The sequence below is a fragment of the Arachis stenosperma genome, chromosome 5, assembly GCF_014773155.1.
Source record: "Arachis stenosperma cultivar V10309 chromosome 5, arast.V10309.gnm1.PFL2, whole genome shotgun sequence".
Taxonomy (NCBI): domain Eukaryota; kingdom Viridiplantae; phylum Streptophyta; class Magnoliopsida; order Fabales; family Fabaceae; genus Arachis; species Arachis stenosperma.
In genome coordinates this window covers 3,036,052-3,059,004 of record NC_080381.1, presented here as the reverse complement: position 1 = coordinate 3,059,004, position 22,953 = coordinate 3,036,052, and the positions used below count along the sequence as shown (strand labels likewise).

General features: G+C 32.1%; 3 protein-coding genes across 3 annotated transcripts; all 3 read right to left on the bottom strand.

The window, feature by feature from the left end:
- Positions 1-3,841: 3,841 nt before the first annotated feature.
- On the bottom strand, positions 3,842-4,685 carry LOC130979814 (F-box/kelch-repeat protein At3g23880-like). Its single transcript, XM_057903361.1, has 2 exons — positions 4,358-4,685; positions 3,842-4,305 (listed from the first exon to the last, which is right to left on the bottom strand). The coding sequence occupies exons 1-2, from the start codon at positions 4,683-4,685 to the stop codon at positions 3,842-3,844; spliced, it is 792 nt and encodes a 263-aa protein (XP_057759344.1).
- Positions 4,686-6,047: 1,362 nt separating this feature from the next.
- LOC130979813 (pentatricopeptide repeat-containing protein At4g19220, mitochondrial) lies at positions 6,048-9,137 on the bottom strand. The gene has a single exon (XM_057903360.1). The coding sequence runs from the start codon at positions 8,913-8,915 to the stop codon at positions 6,048-6,050; it is 2,868 nt and encodes a 955-aa protein (XP_057759343.1). The 5' UTR covers positions 8,916-9,137.
- A 103-nt stretch (positions 9,138-9,240) lies between these two features.
- LOC130982687 (arabinosyltransferase XEG113-like) lies at positions 9,241-14,484 on the bottom strand. The gene is made up of 13 exons (XM_057906744.1): positions 14,091-14,484; positions 13,364-13,669; positions 13,005-13,210; positions 12,592-12,697; positions 11,909-12,165; positions 11,610-11,745; positions 11,237-11,331; positions 11,090-11,143; positions 10,575-10,688; positions 10,316-10,414; positions 10,102-10,218; positions 9,785-9,871; positions 9,241-9,671 (listed from the first exon to the last, which is right to left on the bottom strand). The coding sequence occupies exons 1-13, from the start codon at positions 14,287-14,289 to the stop codon at positions 9,504-9,506; spliced, it is 1,944 nt and encodes a 647-aa protein (XP_057762727.1). The 5' UTR covers positions 14,290-14,484; the 3' UTR covers positions 9,241-9,503.
- Between the last annotated feature and the right edge of the window lie 8,469 nt (positions 14,485-22,953).

Sequence of the window (22,953 nt, the reverse complement as noted above, 5' to 3'; positions counted from 1 at the left end):
CGACGCGGTGAAGCTAGGGTGACGACGCAAGAGTGGCCGGTGGCTAGCTGTGAGGGTTTTGAAGTTTGAACAAAGTGGAGTGAGTGAGGACTGGAGTCTAGAGAGTGGGGTTTGGATGGGAATAGGAGTTAGAGAGGGCGCAGCAACAAAGGTGAGAAGGGAATATAGGGTTAAGGTTTTTAATGGGTGAAATTACTAAATACCCCCTATGTTAGAAATAAAGTAAGAGTATTAAGTAAATTTAACAATTCGGGGAATTATCGGGGATGGGGCGGGGATCCGCTCGGGTCCCGCTGTCTTGGGGGAATTTTGCTCCCCATCCCCATCTCCACGGGGAAAATTTCCCACCATCGGAGCCCCATTTGGGGCGGTCCCCGCGGGGATCCCGCTGCTGGAGATTTTTGACACCCCTACTCTCATCAAAGAAGAAGCAACTGGATCTTGAGAGAAGCTCTGCTGCTAATTCTGACTAAATTAGACTGGATGGGGCGGGGATCCCCGCTCGGGTCCCGCGCCTGTCTTGGGGGAATTTTGCTCCCCATCCCCATCTCCACGGGGAAAATTTCCCACCATCGGAGCCCCATTTGGGGCGGTCCCCGCGGGGATCCCCGCCTGCTGGAGATTTTTGACACCCCTACTTCTCATCAAAGAAGAAGCAACTGGATCTTGAGAGAAGCTCTGCTGCTAATTCTGACTAAATTAGACTTCTAAGGTAAGAATTCAGCTCTCTCTCTTTTTGTTTCTTCTTTAATTAGTGAGGTCCAAAATTAGGAGAGACTGTAATAACATCTGCTGATAGAATCAATAAACCAAATTTTGGTCCTCATAGCTCTCTATTTTATCCTATTCTTTTGTTCTATTAATTACTTAAGAATAATCATCATTAACCGATTAAAGTATAATTGTTAATCCATCAAATACTAAGAAACTTGTTTGTGAAAAATTTGTGTGCTATTAATCCTTACTTGCATACTACTTCTCTTGTAAACTAATATTGTAATTTACTGGTAACTGTAGGGTCTTATTTAAACCAAAGAAAATATGGCTGCTGCTATTGTGGGAGGGGCATTACTCTCTGCTTCTGTTCAGGTGCTGTTGGATAAAATCATTTCCACTAGTGTATATAAAAAGTTCTACCCATAATTAAAGTGATCTGCGTGCAAATTAATAAATAAGAAAACTTCAAACATTACAGAACAAAATGAGGAAACACCCAAAATTGAAGCAATCTGTGATCCAACAATAATAAGGAAACACTCAAAATAATCACAATGACCTGAACTTTTTCCTACATGAAATGGCAAGCATTTAAAATAACTTAAAGAACAAAAAACTGCAGAAGCATAACTCTGAAGAGGAATTGTTGAAATTTTAAAAAGTTAAATCATACTCTACTATCTACCACAATAATGCAATAAACCCTAAACAGATAAACATATTGGGTGTTAATATTGCAATTCACATAAAAAACAGATTCAGTGTCAATATCCTAACTTACAAGTTACAACTAACTTCATTATATTATAATTTGCAAATACTAGCTCACTTTTTCATGACATTATCTTGAATAAATTCAAAATAAATTCACCAAACAACATATTTAGAACCAAAATTAGCATGATGAATAAACAGAAACAACAGTTAGTCAAACTAAGGGAACACCAAAAGTATTTACGGCACCCTGATCTTCTGTATCCATAAATGAAATGCAGGGGTTTAAAACCACTTGCATGATTTCAGAAGAATTCATAGAAGTCAACCGTTGACAAGCAACTTAATTGAAACATCATTATTAAGATTGAAAATATTGCTCTTGGTCTTCAATATAACAAGATATTGTCATAAAATGTCTAGTTGACCATAAGATATGATAGCATCCATGGAAATCATGAAAACAAGTAAATATTTTAAAGGAACTAATAACATTGGCAAAGGAATTACCACACATATATATCACCTAATAACTGCTTCTAGTTCTATAAAATTTTGGTTCTTAATCTTCACTGCTTACATTCCTATGCTTGCAATAACATGCTACACATGTTGTATCATCTAAAGTTCTCAACATTACGGTTGCAACATGCTAAGATCTAATCACTATAACTACTACTAGTAGGAATTACCATTCTTGTACCCAAGCCATATGATTCAAGCTCTATTGCACTCTTCTGGTCTATCTTTGTAATCATTGGTGTCACATTTTCCAGACCCTGCAGATAGAAATTGTTGTTTATATTTCCATTGACAACTAAGTCCGTAATTTAGTAACTTGCGTACTTATTTTTCCATTCACTTCTTCCACAATGGAAGTTTTGCAAGCTATTAATAAATAAATATTGATCCAAATTTGTTGGAATAAAGTTTAAACAAAGAGAGAGAAAGAAGGATTTTAAAAAAAGACATAATGTCAATTGACTTTTAGCATTGAAACTTATTGTGACATAATGCATCAAACTTATCATTTTACAGTTCAATGTCAATTGTGACTTTTAGCAGTATATTTTCTAGTGCATTGAAACAAATTTTCAGCTGCTAATGTGATATGTAATTCTTGGACTTGATAATTTTGTTGACAAAACAGCAATAGAACACTAAAAGCAGCTCCCTCATTAAGTTTTTGTTATGATACCCCTCCCCTCCCAACCATCCCTCTACTCTACAACATCATTTTAAGATCTTAAGTACATCTAACTTTTCTAGTGGCGAAAAATTCTCTCATTAGTCAATACTTCATCATCTTTTCTTCGTATTAACCATCTCACAGCAACAAAATTCAGAATACACATAGTTACCATCCTATTAGACATGTATGTAACAATCTAAGAAAGCAATCTTATTTTAGTTGCTATCCTATTAGACATGTATCTAAAGATCCAAGAAATCATATTATAAATTTACTCCGAAGAAAAAAAGAACTAAAAACAATACTCTGACACGTAAGTTTTTTGGTTCCAACACTATTGGAAATGGATATACACAGGATCAAAGCCACCTTCACATAGCCACATAATTTCCACGGAAAAAAACTAATGAAGGTATATACATCATAAATAGAGCATCTACATCATAGATAGGGCATACTTAGGGTACTTTTGGCAGGGTAATAGGATGTCATAATTTATTTCCATCCTTATATTATTCATTCCTATTAGTACAATCCAATCCCATGACTACTATAAATAAGATTTCAGCTTGCCATCAAGCTAGTTCACCATACAAAACATATGTCATGAAAAGATAAAGTAACCAATAACTAAATAAAGTGAAAATTTCATTACTTTTACAATGGGATGGTCGCGAAAATCATTCTTCACTCCAGAAAATCATGTTCTAGATTCTTACTAATGAAAAAATCAACACAACTTCATTTGTCTTTAAACTTCATCTAACAACTAGCAAAAATTAATAAACTTATGCAACAAGTAGTCATGATAAGGATGTTAGAATTTTATGCACCTGTATATATAAAGTTTTTGGATCCAACAACAAGAAGTAGCCAAAGTAAGGAAACACCCAAAATAATCACAATGACCTGAACTTTGCTGACAGAACAAAAAGCTGCAGAAGCAAAACTTTGAATAGGAACCAAATTTTAACAAAGCTGAACCAAGCTCTCAACATAATCAAATGCATCGAGGTAATGAGTGTTGGAGGAGATATTAACGCGTTTAACACTATTATCTCTTCGGTCATAAAAAACTGCCTCAGAATCATGCCTGCCTCTCAACATTGAAGACATTTCCATTCACAAGTACAAATCCTGGAAATAGGCATTCAACATCGAGATGGTGAAAACTAATCTTTAGCAATTGAGTCCAAGAATTTTCATCTCCAAACTCCTTCATTTGCCATGCAATAAAATGAGTGCTGTTGTAATCATGAAGAAGATACAGGCTATTTCCCCAAACTCCCAGGGTTGGCTCTTGACCGGGATCTCATCGATACCCTTTGGAAGCGGAATCTGTTTACTTGTATCAGATTTCAGGTCAAAAGAAACAAGCATTAACATATCAAGTGTAACAGCATACCAATCATAATCAGCTCCATGCGGGTTACGGAGAGCTATCCAATTAAGAGTGCCACCGATGAAGTAGCCATTATCTTGACAAGAAAACGGAAAAGCAGGAAAACTCTTGATCCTCTTCCATGAACTGCCACCAAAGCTATAAACTTGCGTAATCAGTGTTCCAGAAGAATCCCAAATGATAGCCAGTACCTTGTAACTGCCACTTGACTCATCATACCCAAATCCAAGAGCATTGAGCATATTGACACGTAAGCACGGCGAGTTCTCTGAAATATACCCTGTGAGAGGGTTCAATAAATGGGGCCACACAAACCAAGCCGTTGCATGAACCCACAACCCAGTCGTTTACGTGTAGAGAGTAGCGATTCTCTTGAGCATCAAGAGTAGATGATGGATTCTGGATGAAAGACTCAACGCTACTAAACACTAAGCCCCATTTATTTTCTTCGTCGAGGGGCGTAAAGAGGAGGATGGCAATTTTGGGTGAACGGTGAAGGTGAAGTTTGACGAAGTGAGGGTGGGAGATGATAGAGTTCCATGACTTGCACACAAGCTTCAGGCGCGTCAGAGGCTTTGCAGGAAGCCAAGAGAGGATCTCCATCACCACCACTTCACACAAGAGGACCGCCGCTGTTGGGTCTTCAGCCTCCATCTGCATTCCCGTCTCTCTGGTGGCTACTGGTTTCTGAAAACGAAAAATTTGTGATCGCGCACAACGTTTTTTAAATTTGAATAATTGAAATAGTGTTTTACAGTATTCTTTCAATTTACTTAGTAGTGGAATTTTATTTTTTATTTACCTTTCTTCTGTACAGTGGTACTAATTTTTTTATTTAAAATTTAATTTGAAAGATAATTATTATAAATTCCCTTAAATAGCAGTTACACACAAAGCATCTAGGTGGGGCTAATTTTTTTTATATTGATTAAATATATATGTAATACATTGTTATTGGAAGATTAGGTGTTTTTATATATGGTGTTTTATTTAAATTGGACGGTTCGATTTGTTTAAAAAAAAAATAAACTACAAATCGAAAAGTCCGATCTGTTTGAAAAAAAATTACAAATCGTACCATTTGTATTTGATATTTTTTTATTTTTTAAAATAAAGATCGGACGGTCCGATTTCAGCATTAAAATTTTTTTTATTTTCGAAATCACAAATTGAACCGTCCAATTTGTGATTGTTTGTTTAATAAAAGAAATTGGAGACACCAAATTTGTAACTCCTATAGCAATACTCCTCTTCTCACATCATCCTGAAATACACTCTTCTCTCTCACACAAAAAAGAAAGAGAGTCTAGGGGGGTTACTTTGGCTAGTAAATACAAATTAAAATTGTCCACAAATCTAATGTTCAAGACAAATAGTAAAATAGTTAATAACTCATGAGAATCTTTCTTAACCATATACGTCTTTACCATGTAATTTCAAGTCTCAACATAAATAGGAAATAGTTGTAGCTAAACGCAACTTACAGATAATTTAACCAAATATTAATTCCTAAAATATTTTCTAGAATTGCATCATACACATTGTGAAGGAGGATGCTCTCGTTAATTTAATTAAAGAAACCATGGAGTTTACATTACACTCCTGATGGCATTGTCGAATAGAGAGGTTAGTATAACTATTCAGTCATATAGTAGTTACTAAAGGATGAATGAAATTGAGAAGATATAGTAAAAAATACACTTCAGCAAAGATATTAAAATTTTATGGAATAGAAGTGTTGCTTATTTTAATTATGTGGTGTATATCTGTTGTAATCATGTTTCAAATTTGTTTCTAGCCAATTCTCAGTTTGAACATGATACTTTGCTTAAGGGGTAAAAAAAGCTTTAAGAGAGTGTCTAATCAAATCTACTCTGCATCTTGGTAGATATTTTCATTGGCAAGGGGTGGATCAAATGATAAATATGAGACTGCTCACTATAAAACTAGATTTACATATCTACAGTTTAAAAGCATTTCTATTAGTCAATAACTTTATCCCTTGAAATTTGATTAATTTTCTTAAGCACTCTCCTGTCCCAAGCCAACATCAATAAGGCTATAGCCTGCAGCCTTTTTTAATCCTTGGTCCTGTACATACTCTCTCAATTCAGTGGCATCTTTCCAGCTTCCTGCAGCAACATACATATTTGACAATGATATGTAATATCCAACATTCTGAGGATCCACTTCAAAGAGATGTTGAGCTACTTGTTTCCCCAACTTGATTGCTCCATGATAGTTGCATGCACTTAGAAGTGTTCCCCATACACCTGAAGTGGCCTTTGATTCCAAGCCTTTTGTAAACTCATAAGCCTCATCAAGCCTACCTGATTTACCTAGCATGTCGACCACATAAACTTGATGCTCAATCTCTGGTTTCACGCCGTATTCCTCTAACATCCGGTTGTAGAACCAAAGACCTTGGTTAACTAGTCCTGAATGGCTGCAAGCAGATAATAGGCTAACAAAAGTGCTCTTTGTCACCCTTGTTCCTGATTTGCACATTTCATGGAAGAGTTCAATTGCTTGCTCTCCTTTTCCATGATATCCATATGCAGCAATCGTGGAGTTCCAAGCTGATTCTGACTTCTCTGAGTGTCTAAATACTTTGAGAGCAATGTCCAGTCTTCCACAGTTGCTGTACAAGTCTACAAGAGCTGTTGCTATGAAAGAATTACATTGAATTCTGGACCTGAACACATGAGCATGAACTTGTTTTCCATGTCTTAGGATGCCAAGTTGAGAACAAACTGACAGAATACTCACAATGGTGAATTCATTTGGTTTGAACCGAAGATCACGAAAGAATTCCAATGCTTCTCTACTTTCTTTATTATGAGATAGAGCTGAGATCATGCAGTTCCATGAGCATAGGTTGGGAACAGAGCAGAATTTGAAGACTACTCTGGCACTGTCGATGTCCTCGCATCTGCCATACATGGTAATTAGCGAGTTTTGAACACGTGTATCTGACTGCAAAGGAGATTTGTGGGTAAGACCATGGAGAGTTTTTCCTTGGCTGAGTAGTCCTAGGTTTGCACAAGCTGACAAGACACCCACAATGGTTATGGAGTCATGGTTGAAAGCAGCTAATTGCCTCATCAAACTGAAAGTTTCTAAAGCCTCTTGAAAATGGTCACCTCTTACACAACCTAAAATAAGAGTGTTCCATGAACCGATATCTGCAACTGCAGAGTTCTCTTGCAAAATTGAGAAACCAGCTTTCAGGTCACCACAATTGATATACATGTGCATGAGAGAATTTACAAGAAGAATGTTGTTCAAAAATCCAGATTTTAACTTCCAGCAGTGAATTGATCTTCCAAAGTGGAGACTATCAAGGGAATCACAGGAAGAAAGAATAGCAAAAACAGTTGAAGGACTGCAATTTGGAACCCGGTTTAGCAACTCCCTGAACAAATCTCGAGCTTCCTCAGAATAACTGTTTTGGGAATAGCCAGATATCATTACATTCCATGATACCAAATCTCTCTGTGAGGCAGAATTGAACAAGATCCTGGCTTTCTCCACAAGGTTGAACTTTGAGTACATGTCTATCAGGCTGTTCAGCATAGGAAGATGATCAGGTACCATCTGTCGTCGAATTGCGAATGCATGGATAGTTCTTCCTTCTTTGGAGAGCAGAAGCTCTGCACATAGTGGAAGTATGGTGGTAAATGTCACAACATCAGGTTGGAAAGATCCTGTTGTTTGCATTTCAAGCAGAAGATCAAATACTTCATTAACTTTTTCATTTGAAGCAAATCCTTCCATCATTGCATTCCAGGAAACGACATCTTTCTGTGCTATTTCCCTGAATACTGTCTCAGCATCGCTGATGTCGCCACTTTGTGAATACAACGAAATGAGAGAGTTAGAAAATGAAACATGTGATCTGTCCCTGTAACCTAGTTTGATTCCCTGCCCATGAACGGACTGGCCAAAAGCCAACTTTCCCAACCTTGAAGAAGCCGAAATAGCACAAGATAGACCAATGCAATCGGCTGTTTCTCCAGCACTAGTCATCCTTTTGAAGTAATATAGTGATTTCTCTGGATCACTATTGTAAAGACTTCCTCTCATTATTGAATTCCATGAAACAACATCTTTATATTCCATCTCTTCAAATAGACTCTCAGCGGAGCTTAGATCGCCGCACTTTGCATGCATATCAGTTAAAGCATTACCTAAACTGATATCCACAAGCATCCCAGATTTTACACTCAAACAATGAATTGCCTGTCCATGTTCAAAATTTTTCATGTGGAGTGAAACTGATACCATAAGCAATAGAGTGGTGGAATCAAACCCAATTTGAGCCTTATTCATTTCCTCTAAGAATTCCATTGCTCTACTATAGCAGTTATTTTCAAGACATGCTGCAACAATAGCATTCCAAGCTATGATATCTCTGTCATGAATCTCACCAAACAAATCTCTTGAAGATTTGAAATCTCCAGCCTTGGAATAAACAGTGAGTAGAGATGTTGAAATAGGTAGGTGACCTAGAGCACCTATTTTTAAGGAAGCACAGTGAGCAACATAGGCAGTCACAGTTCTTGGTCTTTTGAGGGACAATCTAATGTAATCAAGAACTAATCCAAAATCAACATTATTGACATGAAAGCTCCTTTGTGGCATTTCCTCGAACAGTTGAATGGCAGTAGAAAAACAATGACCAAAAGATGACAACAGAGGACGAGAATTTGATAGAATAAGATCTCTTTGCCCCTTAAAATTTCTGAACCTTCCCTTATGGTAGTTCTGTGAAGAAAATGAATTGGATGATGGTGATCTTCTTGGTGGAAGAAAGGCTAAATTTTGAGAGGCCCATCTTGTTATATGCTTTAGGAGCAATTGAAAAGGAAAAGCTACCCATGTTCTCATTTTCACATCACTGCAGAATACGAAAAATCTTGCAATGAAAGGCTTGCATTTGCAAAAGAGAAATTTCGCTATTTGATGTGTAGGGTCTAGGATTTCTGGAGCAACTGCCAACTCAGGTGTTGATGTGGATTATCTTGTTCTATAACTTTTTTTTTTCTCTCTTTTATTTTTAACACGAAATTGTTTGTAAAAGAATTTATTGAACTATTGTGTTAGGCATTAGGTGTTATATTTCCATAATCTAATGTGATTAGTATTAAGTTTATTATAAAACATGCAATTCAATATCAACCAAGATATCAACGTGCAAAAACTGCAACCTCATGTTAAGACATTGTAGGCTTCACTTTCTTTTTTCTTGCAATGTTGAAAACTTGGTACAAGGCAATTTTACTTACAATTGTTACACAAGAACCAGTCTCATCTCAGTGGTAACTTACATCTTCAAAGTGGATACAGGATTCTTTAGATTCTTTAGCTTCTGTAAGTATGGAAACCTTGGTCTTGACGACGAATCAGAAACCGAACCATCTTTTAAACTCTTGCGTGTATTACAGTATATTAACAAACATAATCCTGAATTTGACCTCACCAAGGTGGATGATCATCTGCAGAAGTTTGAGGAGGGAGCGGCGTCCATCCAGGTTTCTCGTCCCAGTACATGTCATAATAAATGTGACCGGGGGTGTGATCTAACACACAGCACCATATGCCTAAATACCGTTTGACGCGTTTTCGGAATTTTTCTTCCCTTTCCTGATTAAAACCAGAAAGGATGGTAACCAGGACTGGATGAATCAACACAAGTTTCTTTTCATTATGCAACATACTAATAGAAAAATTCCAAACAGAAGACAAAATGGCCGTACCTTGTCGGTGAATCCTGCGAAAGCATCTTGCATCGAACTGAACTGAATGACTTTTACATCCTTGAATGACGGGAACACTTTCTGGTACTGTGAATTCAAGCAAAACTACAAATTTCAAATGCAAGTAAAATGAAAATATTGTAGAGTCTATTTGTAGTTCTTTCTTTGTATCAGCTCCTTAATGCAAGTTAATGAGTTCCCTTGGTAGAACCAAAAAAGGTCTAGCATTCTAATATGATCATATCAGTGTACTTTATAAGGTTGTTTCGAAGAATTTGAACTGAATTCAATACTTAGCGGATCAAAATTTCAAATACCATCTCTTCATTGCTATGCTTTGGAAATTTTAGTACTCCCCCAATGGTATTATCTGATGCATTGCAGTCTTGACTGCCTTCTTTACAGAGCTGAACATCAAGCCATGATCTTTTAACCTGATCAAGAATCCAACCATGATTTTCACTCAGTAAACTACAACAATATAGCAGAACTCATGATCTAAAATTTGATGGAACTTGGAATAATATTCACCTCAGGCGGCAGAGAGGGATTATCAAATAATGAGTACTCTCTAATATCTATTCGAGGGCCAAACTCTTCCTCAGGGAGTTCTTTCAACATGACATTCACCTACAATGGGGCCAATAATATATGGTCATGGGAAAGAGGGTGGTGAAGTAGATGAGGTTTTGAGATCTTTTCTTTTCCCCCTTTATGTAGCATTGCCTCGCAACTAAAGCATAAATGAACAATAATAACAATAAAGGTCACCAAATCAAAAGGGAAATACCTCAAATACATGATCCAAAGGACAGAGAAAAGGTTGTCTAGTCATAGACCCCTCTAAAACGCCAGGATGGGGGAACCATAGCCTATCAAGCCTGCACCATATTGGAGGCATGACCTAAAACACATATATTAGAGCCGATTTTAAGATCATTAAATATAATCTATGAAGACAGAATGAACTGAAAAAACAAAAAAGAATATTATCATAGCCGATTACTAAGAACCACTTGAACACTCAATCGATTACCCTAATCAGATATCATGGGCAACATGTTAGGCAAAGATATTTTGAAAGGTAGAACTCCTTGCAAATTTATTAACGTGAAAGTAATTCGATAATTGATACATACTTTGTTTTGTCCACATCCATAATCTTATAAGAAAAGCATATAAATCATGGGGACATAATTCCAGGTCCTCCTCAGAGTGTTACTTGTTCAAGATGAGTACTGCTACCTATCACTAAAAAACATGCATTTAATATGCAATTTTATGATTCCAGAAAACAATTCTCACCAGTGTTCTGTTCAGAATGGAAGCAATAGCAAGAGCTGTCCTAATCTGTTTTATCTGCACAAATTCATTTTATGTATCACAAAATACAACATAAAAATTTATGTTCAAAATTTATAAGCAAAAAGGATCAGGTATATACATGCATACTTGGTAATTAACAAGAGTAAAATGTGATCCAACAGTATGATTCCCACTTAACAACAAGCTTTTTGGAATAGATGGCTTAAATGACAAGAATCCTCCTGGAAAAGTTCATCCAAGAGTTAGGCTGCGGTAATTTAATGAAAAGGAGTCAAAATGTCCAAAAGCAGACCCGTTTAGGTGACAGTTAACTATAAAAGTGTGAATGTGAAAGCCCGCTTGAAAGATGGACAGCATGGAAATTTCTCAAATGCATGAAGTACTAAGTAACAAGCATAGACAAATGCAAATAGTAATTCTCAGTTCTGCAATGAAAAATAAAATTAAGTGAATGATCTCCTCAACAGAATAGCAGGAGGCAGGAGCATTAACTACTTACCAGGAGGATTATAGTATTCTGGTGGATCACGGAAGAACATGGCTTCTCTCAGTCGGTGGCGCTTTCCTTCAGTCCCTGCAAATTGAAATGTTGTGTGCACTGCATATGGTTCCAGCCTGAGTTGCTGATACATAGCCTATACAATGATAGCATCAAGAATATTAATAGTAATGAGATCACAGGGTCCAACAAAAACTCCTTTAGATAACTTGCGTAAAACAGAACCCATCATATGTAAAATCAAGCCAAAAAAGAAAAGAAAGAACTCAAATGGTTGAAATTGTTTAACTAGATCCAACCTGGATAAAATATGTGTGGCCACTACAGAAGATACTAGCCGGTAAAATTCCCAGCTTTAGATTTCCATCATAAGCATAAACAAGCCCACTGTCTTCATCTACAGAAGGTCCTAACTGCCTGTGAACAATATCATTAAAACCAGTCTGATCCCATATCTTTTCATCAGCTAGAACTAGTTCTTTCCATTCCAAAGCCAATGTTTTTGCAGACTTTGTTGGTCTCCAATGAAAGATTCCAATGTTGTAGGCAGCACCGACTATTCAAGATGATAGACAGTATAATTAGTATATGGTCAGAAAGAGTGAGCCACAGGATGTATATCTCAGTAAGATTAAATTTTGTTTCTGAAACCAGAGAATACCAATAATACTACAGTAAAAAACTTCATCCTCAAAATAAATTTTGCTGGTTTCATATCATAAGTCATTCCAAAAGCATGATGAGGAAATCTAAAATGATGCCTGAGAAACTAAGTGTGTACAAGATGACATAAAAGGTGACTATCATTATAAGGAGCATTCTCATGTAAATAGGTTTCACTTGATTATCACTTGCAAATGATATGTTAAGAGTTCAACATGACTCATAATTATGCAGTTGCAGTAAATAAGCCCCACCAGAAAAGCAATTAGGTCACACTAAAATCTAAATCATTAAGCTCTGTTCATTATCAGATATTCACCTTCTTGCCAAACTTCCAGACTATCATCAACAACTGTTGGTATAACTTGATCGCTAGACGTCAATACATCTGCTTCAGGATAACGAGCAAGATACGGAAGGGGGTTCTGCTCCACAATCACCAAATTGAATATATTTAAAAACATATATAAGAAGTTGAGAACAATCACATACTAGTGTTGGAGACATCCTTAACTATGAGGATAAAAGGTTGATGTAATGTGATAATGGAACATAAAACGTAGCAAAAGGATAAAATGAAATCATACTAAACAAGAACAAGATTAGTGAAAAAGGAATATAACAAGGTCAAAAAGAAACTTGTTCAATTTGGATGATGCACAAAAGAACTTCGCAAGCTTATCAGTCACCATTATAAGCAAACAAAAATATTGAGAAAATGGAGGAAAGTACCTTCAACCAAACCATGTCAGTGTCACACATCAATAGTTCATAACCAAAAGGAAGTATTGAGTTTATCAGAATAACTTTCTCTCTCCCCATCTTATGAAATGTGGGAGAACCCCAGCCAACATCCACTGTGCTCATATGGCTATCCATGTCAAATACTGGAACCCCTTTCCAAAACAGTGCCTCCAACAATTTGGTGTCCATTGCACCTAAAAGTTAGATTTCAAGCTCATTTAACAAAATCTTAACTAATCAACTGTAAAGAATACCTAACATGCTTAGGAAAATGTCATGGCCAACTAAACAAAAACAATATATAAGAAAAACGAAAAAATAATGAAGGCTTAAACGGCGATGCTCACCGACAAGATAATTAGAGACTCCAAGATCATCCAGGTGTCTAACCCAAGTCATAATAAAGTCCATGAATGCATAATTCCCAAAAGTCACTATTACGATGTTATCTTTCACTCTTTGCTGAACCAGTTCTTTGGTCAGTCGGAAATCCTCCAAAGGTGGCATCTTTTTAGGGTGAGGCGGTGGTGGAACATCGAAAACAGGTCTTTTCCATAATACCTTTTGTGTTTCTAGGGTTGAAGGGTGCACATCATGCACAGTTTCTGACTTAGAAAAGTTGAGTGTCTGATCTGTAGGACCACGACCCTCATCTGGAAAAGAAAAATCCAAAACCATTTTCAATTAAAAGTTTAAAATCCCACCAACACATGACAGGCTGAAAAGTATGTTACACAAGCCAATAACAAAATCCGGTGAAGGTGACAAACTAACAAATAAAAAAGGTCTATATTGAAAGATACCAACAATCCATTCATTCAAACAAACCCACTAATATGGCATCAAAGGCAGGTAAAACTAATATCACTACATGTTACCAGACTCTTTAATACCAAAGGGTGCTCCACATTCAAGCCAAAACTGCCAGGTAACAAGAAAAGGCATGATTTTGATGCTAAAAAAGAACATGCAACCAATACATCAGAAGTTTATCAATAATGGATGTCATAGTCAGCTACATGACTTTTATCAAACAGCTTAAATGCATTAAGAATAGTTAGAGTGAGTGAGTACCTGAAACGGGAGAGGAAGGTTGAGAAGACAAAGAGAACCATGTGGAGGAAGAGGAATCAGGTGAAGAAGGGTTGGCAGAGTAAATAGCGGAGAAGACGTAGCATGTGGAAACGACGAGGCCAACGATGACAACTGTGTAGATCGTCAAGAACAGAGGCCGAGAATGTGTGACTTCTTCGCAGGTTTTAACCAACCCCATCTGATTCTGGTTCCTCTGTCTCGCATTCACAAATCATCACCCTTTGAATCCATCTTCGTCCTTGAAATTGAAAGACGGTAAAAGTTAGATTTTGGTGCAGATTGCTGTTTCCCAAATTTGACTCTCTTCTGTTTGTTCTGTTCTGATTTCTCAGTGTTGGTGTGTTCTGCTCCTTGCTGCTTCTGTTTAGCGTTCAAAGACATGAATTTTTTTTTTTTTTCTAAATTAATATTACTATAAATCAAATCATTTTAAAACCTTTTAGTATAACCAAAATTTATTGGAAAAGAACGTATGTGATAAGAATCTTTTGGGATTAATTTAAGTATCTATTTATTAAAGATTTACAAATAAATTATAATTACGGGGTTGTTTATGAAAAAGTCTAGGAGCCAGGAATTTTATTGCATTTTGGCCGGCATGTAACCAGTAGAGAAAGATGAGTTATTGGATGAAATCTCACACTAATCTCATACCATCAAATCATCATTGATGGCTAGTTGATGGCTACCAATTATAAATTTTGCTGACCCCGTAACATTGCTCTTTGTTTATTGGCGGCTTTGGTTGTCGGTTCTTCTGTCATCAGGTTACCAAACTCCTTTTATGATAGACACTCTTTTTTCTAAAATTACTGAAATATTTTGCCGAGTTTTTTAGAGAGAATTATCTCGCGTCCCTAGGTATTCTACCTATTCAACGGTGTTGGTTTCGGGTACAAATACTCTTTTATTAAAGGTCGTTTGAGTTTTTCTTAAGAGTAAGGCATAAGTCATTAACTCGAGATATTTTCTCTACTCTTTCTTGTCCTAAAAAAGCAAGGGAACCTTGCGTCTTTGAATCAATATGGTTAACCTAACTATTTTCGTCTTTTGGGACCAACAATAAATAGTATAAAAATATTCTCATGTTATCCATAGATTATGCTTTTCGTCTTGATCTTAGGCCATAACTCACCCTTCGTAGATGAGGAAGAATCTTTAAATTTTTGAGGTATTGAATTCTCACCAACGTTTGTGTTACTTAAGCTGACATTTTTACTTTTGCTTCGACCACCATTGCTTGCGCAGGTCCTTTTTTGTAAGGCGGAATATTTTTCTGCCAATTTATTTTTACATGCCACAACTTCAACAGATCTCTTACCATATTCATCTTTAACGTAAGAGTGTTCAATCAGTGGACTAGTTTATTACACACTCTTTTAAAGATGGCTATTTTTAAACAAAATTTCTGATTATCTTTACATTCTTGCCTCTTTTATCACTGGGCAATCATTTAGAGACTTTAATTTTTTGTCTTATATATTTTAATTAATAATTTTTAAAAGTGTTATAATTTTTACATGATATATTTATAAGATTTTTTTATTTTATTAACTTATTTTATTGACTCAAATAATTAGAATTAATTCATTATATTAATTATTTAATTTATTTAATTCAAATATGCATTATTTAATTTAGTTTATTGTCACCCTATTGTTTAAATGGTTGTTTATCAATTTTTTTATTTTTTATTTATTTTAAATTTCAAAAAATTATTCATTATTTATATTTTTTATTTTAATATAAAATCTAATATTTTTATTAACATTTTCTTATAATTTATTAGTTAATAGTTATATGCCTATCATCATAGTGATTAAGTTTTATAATCAAAAGTCAAAAACATTAGAAATGAAACTTTTTTTTTTTGGTCTTAATGAAACCTTGATCTCAATCAAATAAACTCACTTTTGACCAAAACATTCAATCAAGGCAACTCTCCTTTACCAAAAGAGACTCATTCAAAAATGTCGAAAGAATCCACCTATGTGGGCCAATATTCAAGGCTACTTTCATGGTCCATGGGCCACTCTTTGAGGCATTGCCTTGAAAATTCCCATAGGCCCATATTCAATATCTATTTATAGTGATTAGGGTTCATGATACTTTTCATTGAAAATTCATGTGCAATTAATTTTCACAATAGTTAAACCCAAAAAAAAAAAATCCAGTCACTTACATAGAATTTTGTGAATAGATCATCTCAAATGAATTTTATCTAATTGTCAATTGTATAAGTTTATTATTGGTTGACAATATACACCCTATTATAGGTCCCACAAAAAGTATCCAATCAAAAAATATATCATTGACCTTATTTAAATAAATATTCTATAAAAAAAAATGCTTTGTATGTTAGGTGACAGGTGTTGATGATCACCGAAGTCAAAGCAAACTAGCAAGTAGACCCAATTGTCAATTGAGGTGAGTAAACTCCAAACGGGTATTAATTAATATAACATTCATAATACATGCATGGATTAATCACTATTGTTATAAATACAAATAAATTATTCAAAGTTTAATTTAATTTCTTCTCACGTGGTGGCAGTCAAAGCAACCAGTTTTTCAATTCAAATAAGAGATCTGAGGCAAACTCAATAATCAGGGAGGGACTAAGTCTTCACATAAATAATTAAGAAAAAATACTGAGAATAATGTTGCATGCATGTCTTGTGTGTAAATAGAATAAGAAGACTTTTATGACAGATAATAATGTATTATGTTAAGGAGTGTAAAGTTCTTTAGAAAATAATTAGTATATTTTAGGTTTTTTAACTTTTTATAATGTTATCCAAAATATGGGTTACCTGATTAACAGGTTAATTACCTTTTAAAATCTAAAATTAATATAAAATATAATATAATAAATAAAAACTTAATATTTCTTTAATTAACAAAAATTATATAATTCTTTACTTAGTAAGAAGTTACAAATTTAAAATAAACCGACTTTGGTTGTTATTTGTTTTAGGGAGATATTTTACTCGATAACCGATGAATTATAACAAACCAATCAAAAGTACTAAGTATTAACTATTTGAACTCCACTACATTATAATTAAACTGAATTTACTTTGTGATTATCTTCACAATAACATGATGAGAAATATTACACCATAAATTTTTTTAACCAAATTCAAGTAAGTGAAATTTATATAAGCGCATTTTTTTTTTCGTATGCTATTTTTTTCTTTTTTTTTATATTTTTTTTACTTCTCTTTTATTATAATTATCATTGTTATTACTTCATCTTTTTTTTATCTTCTTCTTCTCTTCTTCTTCTTTCTCTTCTATCATCATTGTCATTTGCGCAATTCTTTTTTACTATAGTCTCGTCTTCTTCTTCCAAAAGAGAATATAAAAATTATAGTATTCTATTTTATATGTCACGTTTAAAAAATTTTAATGTCAAAAATAAAAAATTTATTTGTTATGATTAAAAAATTTTGGTGTTATTTTTGTTTTATATTTTTTTCAAACAATTTCACCATTTTCTTTTTGTTTTCATAATTTCTTTTATTTCACACTCTCATAATTTTTATTGTTTTATCTTCTAATTAAAATAAAATAAAATAAAAATATATAAAAAAATTATGCAACTTTACTTCTTTTTTTGTTACAATAAACACTACTATTTTTTGAAAAAAAAATATAATTTTATAAATAAAAATCCAAAAAGTTGCACGAATAAAAAAGAAAGAACAAGAATAAGAAAAAAAAAGAAATTGCATAATTAAGTTCAAATCTTTAAGATATTTCATTATTAAAATTATAAAAATTTGATGTCATGGATAAAAAATTTTAGTATTATTTTTTACATGAAAAAAATAAGTGATTGATTTAATCCATATATTTGTGAGTAATTTTGTTAGGTTGAACCAATTTAATTAAACTTAATTGATAAAAATATTTAGATATGTAGTGAGATCGATTCTAATAAAATGATGAATAAATTTTATCTCTTAATAATTAATAAATTAACATACACACATAAATAAAAATGCACATGATCCTAAGTTATATTCTAGAGCTGGCTAGCATCCTTAGTGACGTAACTACAAATTTCACTGTAAAAAATATAATGTAGCTATACTAATTAGTTGCAGGTTTTATTAACAAGCAATATTTTAAGAATATTGATTAAGGTTTCAATGTAGTTTTAGAATTTGTTTATTAGAAAAATACTATAATAAGTTAACAATGCATTGAATCGGAAATGTAGGTTAACTAGTACTCTAAAATAAAATATTGCTTAGCAAAACTCAATAATTAATCCTTCATAAAATAATTAAGAAATAAATCATCCTATCATGCGTTCTTAGTTTACTAATTAAGTAGCGTGGATGTGCGTGGGCGAATCTATGCGCATAAAAAAGTTTGTGCATATTTTTATTTAAAAAAAATATATTATTTTAATCGGTTTTAAGGGTGTACAGCACCTGAGAGAAAGCAAGAATATATAATAAAAGCATTTTAATTTAATAATATGAATCTTAATTATTTATCTATTTTATATTCCCTTTTTACCATTAATATTGTAAAAATTAACTTAAGTGAATTCTAGTTTTATACTCTATTTTTTTTTTGGTGACGTTTTATACTCTATTTGAAAGGTTTAAATTAAATAGTATTAACCCAAAAAATATAATATATAACATGCATAAATTAAAATTAGTATTTTTCTTTTTTTTTCCTCCTCTTTAAACTGCATTCTCCTTTTATTTTCTTCTAATGTGTACTCATTTTTCTTTTAATTTTTTCTTTATTTTATTTTTTTCTTCTAATAATTTTCTTCTTTTCTCAATATATACGTTTTTTCTATTTTATGTTTGGGTATTTATAAAAATTTATGTATATATATATATATTAATTTCATAAAATCTATATATTTCTGTCATCATTTAGAAAAAGACAACTTTTTAAAAATTTAACTAAGATTTCTTTTTTAAAAAAAATTATTAACCCACATTTTTCTATTATAATCTATTTAATTTGTTGAACAATCTAGTGGTTTATTCTAAAACCCTATCCTAGTCAGCATCTAATTAATTAATCCATGAGTCGTTGGTTGGGTTTTAGTGGTTGACAACTCTTAACAAACAAGTGTGACACTTATATTTAAATTTTAACATATAGTATGTAGAAATTTCAGGTTATGTGCATGCAAGATTAATAAAAGACAAATAATAATCGTTCTTGTTAATTGATTGGTTGACGTTCTCAATTAATAATTGGTGTCAAAGCATTAAATGCAAGTGGCTTTGACTAATTAAATGCTTCTTAATCTTAATTAATTTGAATAAAGAATTGGTATATAGCATACCCTTCATTCCATATCAGTAATAACGTGGATGCTTCCCTTAATTAAGTGGCATGAGACTATGATCTAACAATTCAGTGTTGTCATAATAATTAACATTATTTTGTTATATGTATGTTTATACCTGTATTGTACAAATAATGTACTAATTTGTACGTCGAATTAAATGGAAGCACGTGGCTCTATCACTTTAATTTGCTTATTAATAAATAATTCAAACTTATATATATTAATAGAGTTATTATAGAATGCATGTCATATTGGGAATATAATTGTCATCCCCCCAGTTAGAAACAAAAAGTCAAAGTAAATAATAACAGGATAATATTAGAGAGACTATTTATAATTATATGTTTATTATATTTATAATTATATATTAAAAAATATAAAGACAAATTATAACTCTCCATAATTTTCAAACTATAATTCCTAAATGTCATACTAGCTAATAATAATATCGGTAATACTAGAAAAAAAAAACAGCTAAAATAATTTAGTTTATTTAACAATTATTAATTATTATAATACTAAATAAAATAAATTCAAACTATTTTTTATTAATTTTTTTTGTTACTAAATATTTTTTAAAATATATAAACTATTTTTTCTCATTATTCAATCATATCCCACTTTATTAAAACGTTAACCGCAAGGTAATCCTAGAACAGCTAGCTGTGATTGAAGACTAATTAGGAAGCATTCCCAATGAGTGATCAAGTTAATGTGTTTTTGGCTCTAGCTTATTAAGATTTAAGAAAAACTTTTAATTATTTGTTTTATCCTCTTTAGTGGGTTTTAGTGAAATCTGGTCGAATTAGTCACATAATTAAAAGTAAATTCAATACTATATAACTAATTTAGGTTGATCGAGTTGTCAGCTAAGCAAGTGTCGGGAGTTTGAATTCCGCCTTATACATGCAGCAATTCATTGGCTAACGACAGACTCTTAAATGAAATTCGAATCCGCAACGAATCAGTTCTTAATCTGTCGGGTTGGAGGATACCGTAAAAAAAAAAAAATCAATACTATATATTTTGCAATCTGCTATAACTTAGGAGCAAGGGAAAATAAATTGATTTTAAAGTTACTTCATTGTTAATTACTCGAAATATATAAAATTCAATTTTAATGTATTATCATATATAAAATAATTTTATATAAAAATTTAATTTATAATATTATATTAATAAAAAAAATTATTTTTTATATTAATTATATAAATAATCATCTAAAAAAATGTAATTAAATAATTATATAAAATATTTTATAATATTGTATATAAAAATTAAACTCATATATAATGTCAAAATAAAGCTTTGACCACATTCCATTATGAAATTCCAAATATTTATAGAAATAATTACGTGTGTCTGTATTGGAGTCCAATTTGGTAAGATGAGGAAATTAGTGAGGATCTAAATAAGAGAAAAACACTCTGAGTTCTACTTTTTATTATTATAGGTTTAGCTAATTTGTGCCTTAAAAATATAAGTAGTTACGATTGTTAGTAATAGAAAATTATAAATATTTTATTTTAATAAATATATAATAAATATATTAAGAATTTAAATTTTATATTATTTTTTATAATTTATAACTTTATTATTTGTCCTTAGCTAAACCCTTTTATTATTTGGAAAAATGCCAAATTTTTAATAAAAGAGGAAAGTTTGAAGTTTGAACTTATCTGATTGGAAACATGACAATAGCTACAAATAGCTAGCAATCCATGGTTTTAGTTCTGGTTTTGTTTTAGCCCATTGGAAAAATAAAAATATAAATATATTCATCACAGATTTGCATTGGCGTTCGTTACAGCTCAATAATTCCACATACACAATTCGACAATAGCATTAATGAGAGTTAATAATCATTAATATGACCAAACTCCAACTCTTAGTTATGTAGCACTCATTTTATACTATAGTCTTTAGGATTTAACTATTATAAATATGTCAAGATTATTATTAATAAAAAATTTTATATTTTTTATTTTAATACATACACAATAAATATATCAAAAAATTAAATTTACATCTTTTTTATAATTAAAAAAATAATTAATAATTTTATCTTATTTTTTAAAAATACATATTAATTAAATTTTTTTTTAGTTGTCCACGATATTTCTTAATTCGATAGGTCAATAATTAATTTATTGTAAAATTTTTGACATATATTTAAATAGACGAATGAATTGACCACTCAACTAACTCGACTTAATTAATTAAATCCTCATTTTTTATTAGGAATATTAGCACAATATGATATATATATAGACTTATTTAATATAGAAACATTAAATGTTGAACCAATCATATATAGATTGATGAGTTGAAGATTAGTAGTGAATGAAGAATTGAAAATTTAGTCAAACCTGGTTGAATATTTTAGTCAATTTTAGTTTCAGTCAAATTCGGTTGATTTTAATGATTGTATATCAGTAGCTGGATCTGGACTAGTTAAAGTAGTACCATGATAGTACTATAGCTCAGCTTGCTAGATTACGAAATAAAATATTATTTATTCGTGTCAAACTTTAACTTCAATTGGTTGTTTGCCTTCATTTTGTTTTATCTTGATGCAAACTGTCCATCAATTTTGTATCAAGAATTTTATTACTTTGAAAAATAGATACAACTTAAAAGAAAATTCCATTTGAGACTTATCGATTAAGTGTTGAAAATAATTTCGGACACAATAAAAAGAATATAAATATTGTATTATTAATGAAAAAAATAGTACAAATAAACAAGTAATGATAAAAATTAAACATAGAAATAAGATCAAACAAACTTGAAGTAAAATTGAGAATTGAAAAGCAGAAAACTTAAATACCGGAGAACAAAATGAAGAAATAAATAGTAGAGTTTGAAATTGAAACGAAAATATAAAGAACTAAACTAAAACTAGAAATGAAATAATGTATAAATAAAATAAATTAATTTTTAGCAATGTACTTATAAATTATTTTGTATTGTTAGGTCACTGTGAGAGTTCTCAACCACCGTATAAGATGAGAAGATACCACATCCAACTCAAAAATTTTAAAGGATATGAGACATGCTTCACCTTGAACATAAGATGAGAAGACAACATATCTAACTCTAAAATCATAAACCCTAAACCCTAAACTCTAAACCCTAAAACCATAAGGTAGTAAATGTATAAGTCTCTCATCTTATAAACTCATCACTCTTCTTTGTTTTTTTCTATGTGGGACCAATTTCATATATTACTCTTAGAACTGGAAGTGAGTCGAGCTAGATCAAACTCAAGCTCGACTCACAAAAATTAAGCTTGGCTCACGGCTTGGCTCGTTAATAATCGAGCCTATTTCGTAAACTCAAACTCAACTCAACGAAAGCTCACGAACTGGCTCAAATAATAGGAATATAATCTATAATTCTATATCAAAAAATTATAACTTATATATATATATATATATATATATATATATATATATATATATATTAAAAAATATTTAAAAAATCAATTTTATATAGTATCTATCT

What these genes read in the sequence shown, in the direction of transcription:
- LOC130979814 (XM_057903361.1), bottom strand. Translation starts at nt 4,685, where the DNA reads ATGCAGATGGAGGCTGAAGACCCAACAGCGGCGGTCCTCTTGTGTGAA. An exon ending in CGTAAACGACTGGGTTGTGG is followed by an intron (nt 4,306 to 4,357) that starts GTTCATGCAACG and finishes ACCCTCTCACAG; the next exon opens with GGTATATTTCAGAGAACTCG.
- LOC130979813 (XM_057903360.1), bottom strand. Translation starts at nt 8,915, where the DNA reads ATGAGAACATGGGTAGCTTTTCCTTTTCAATTGCTCCTAAAGCATATA.
- LOC130982687 (XM_057906744.1), bottom strand. Translation starts at nt 14,289, where the DNA reads ATGGGGTTGGTTAAAACCTGCGAAGAAGTCACACATTCTCGGCCTCTG. An exon ending in CTTTGGATCATGTATTTGAG is followed by an intron (nt 10,415 to 10,574) that starts GTATTTCCCTTT and finishes GCCCCATTGTAG; the next exon opens with GTGAATGTCATGTTGAAAGA. An exon ending in ATCCCTCTCTGCCGCCTGAG is followed by an intron (nt 10,219 to 10,315) that starts GTGAATATTATT and finishes ATTCTTGATCAG; the next exon opens with GTTAAAAGATCATGGCTTGA.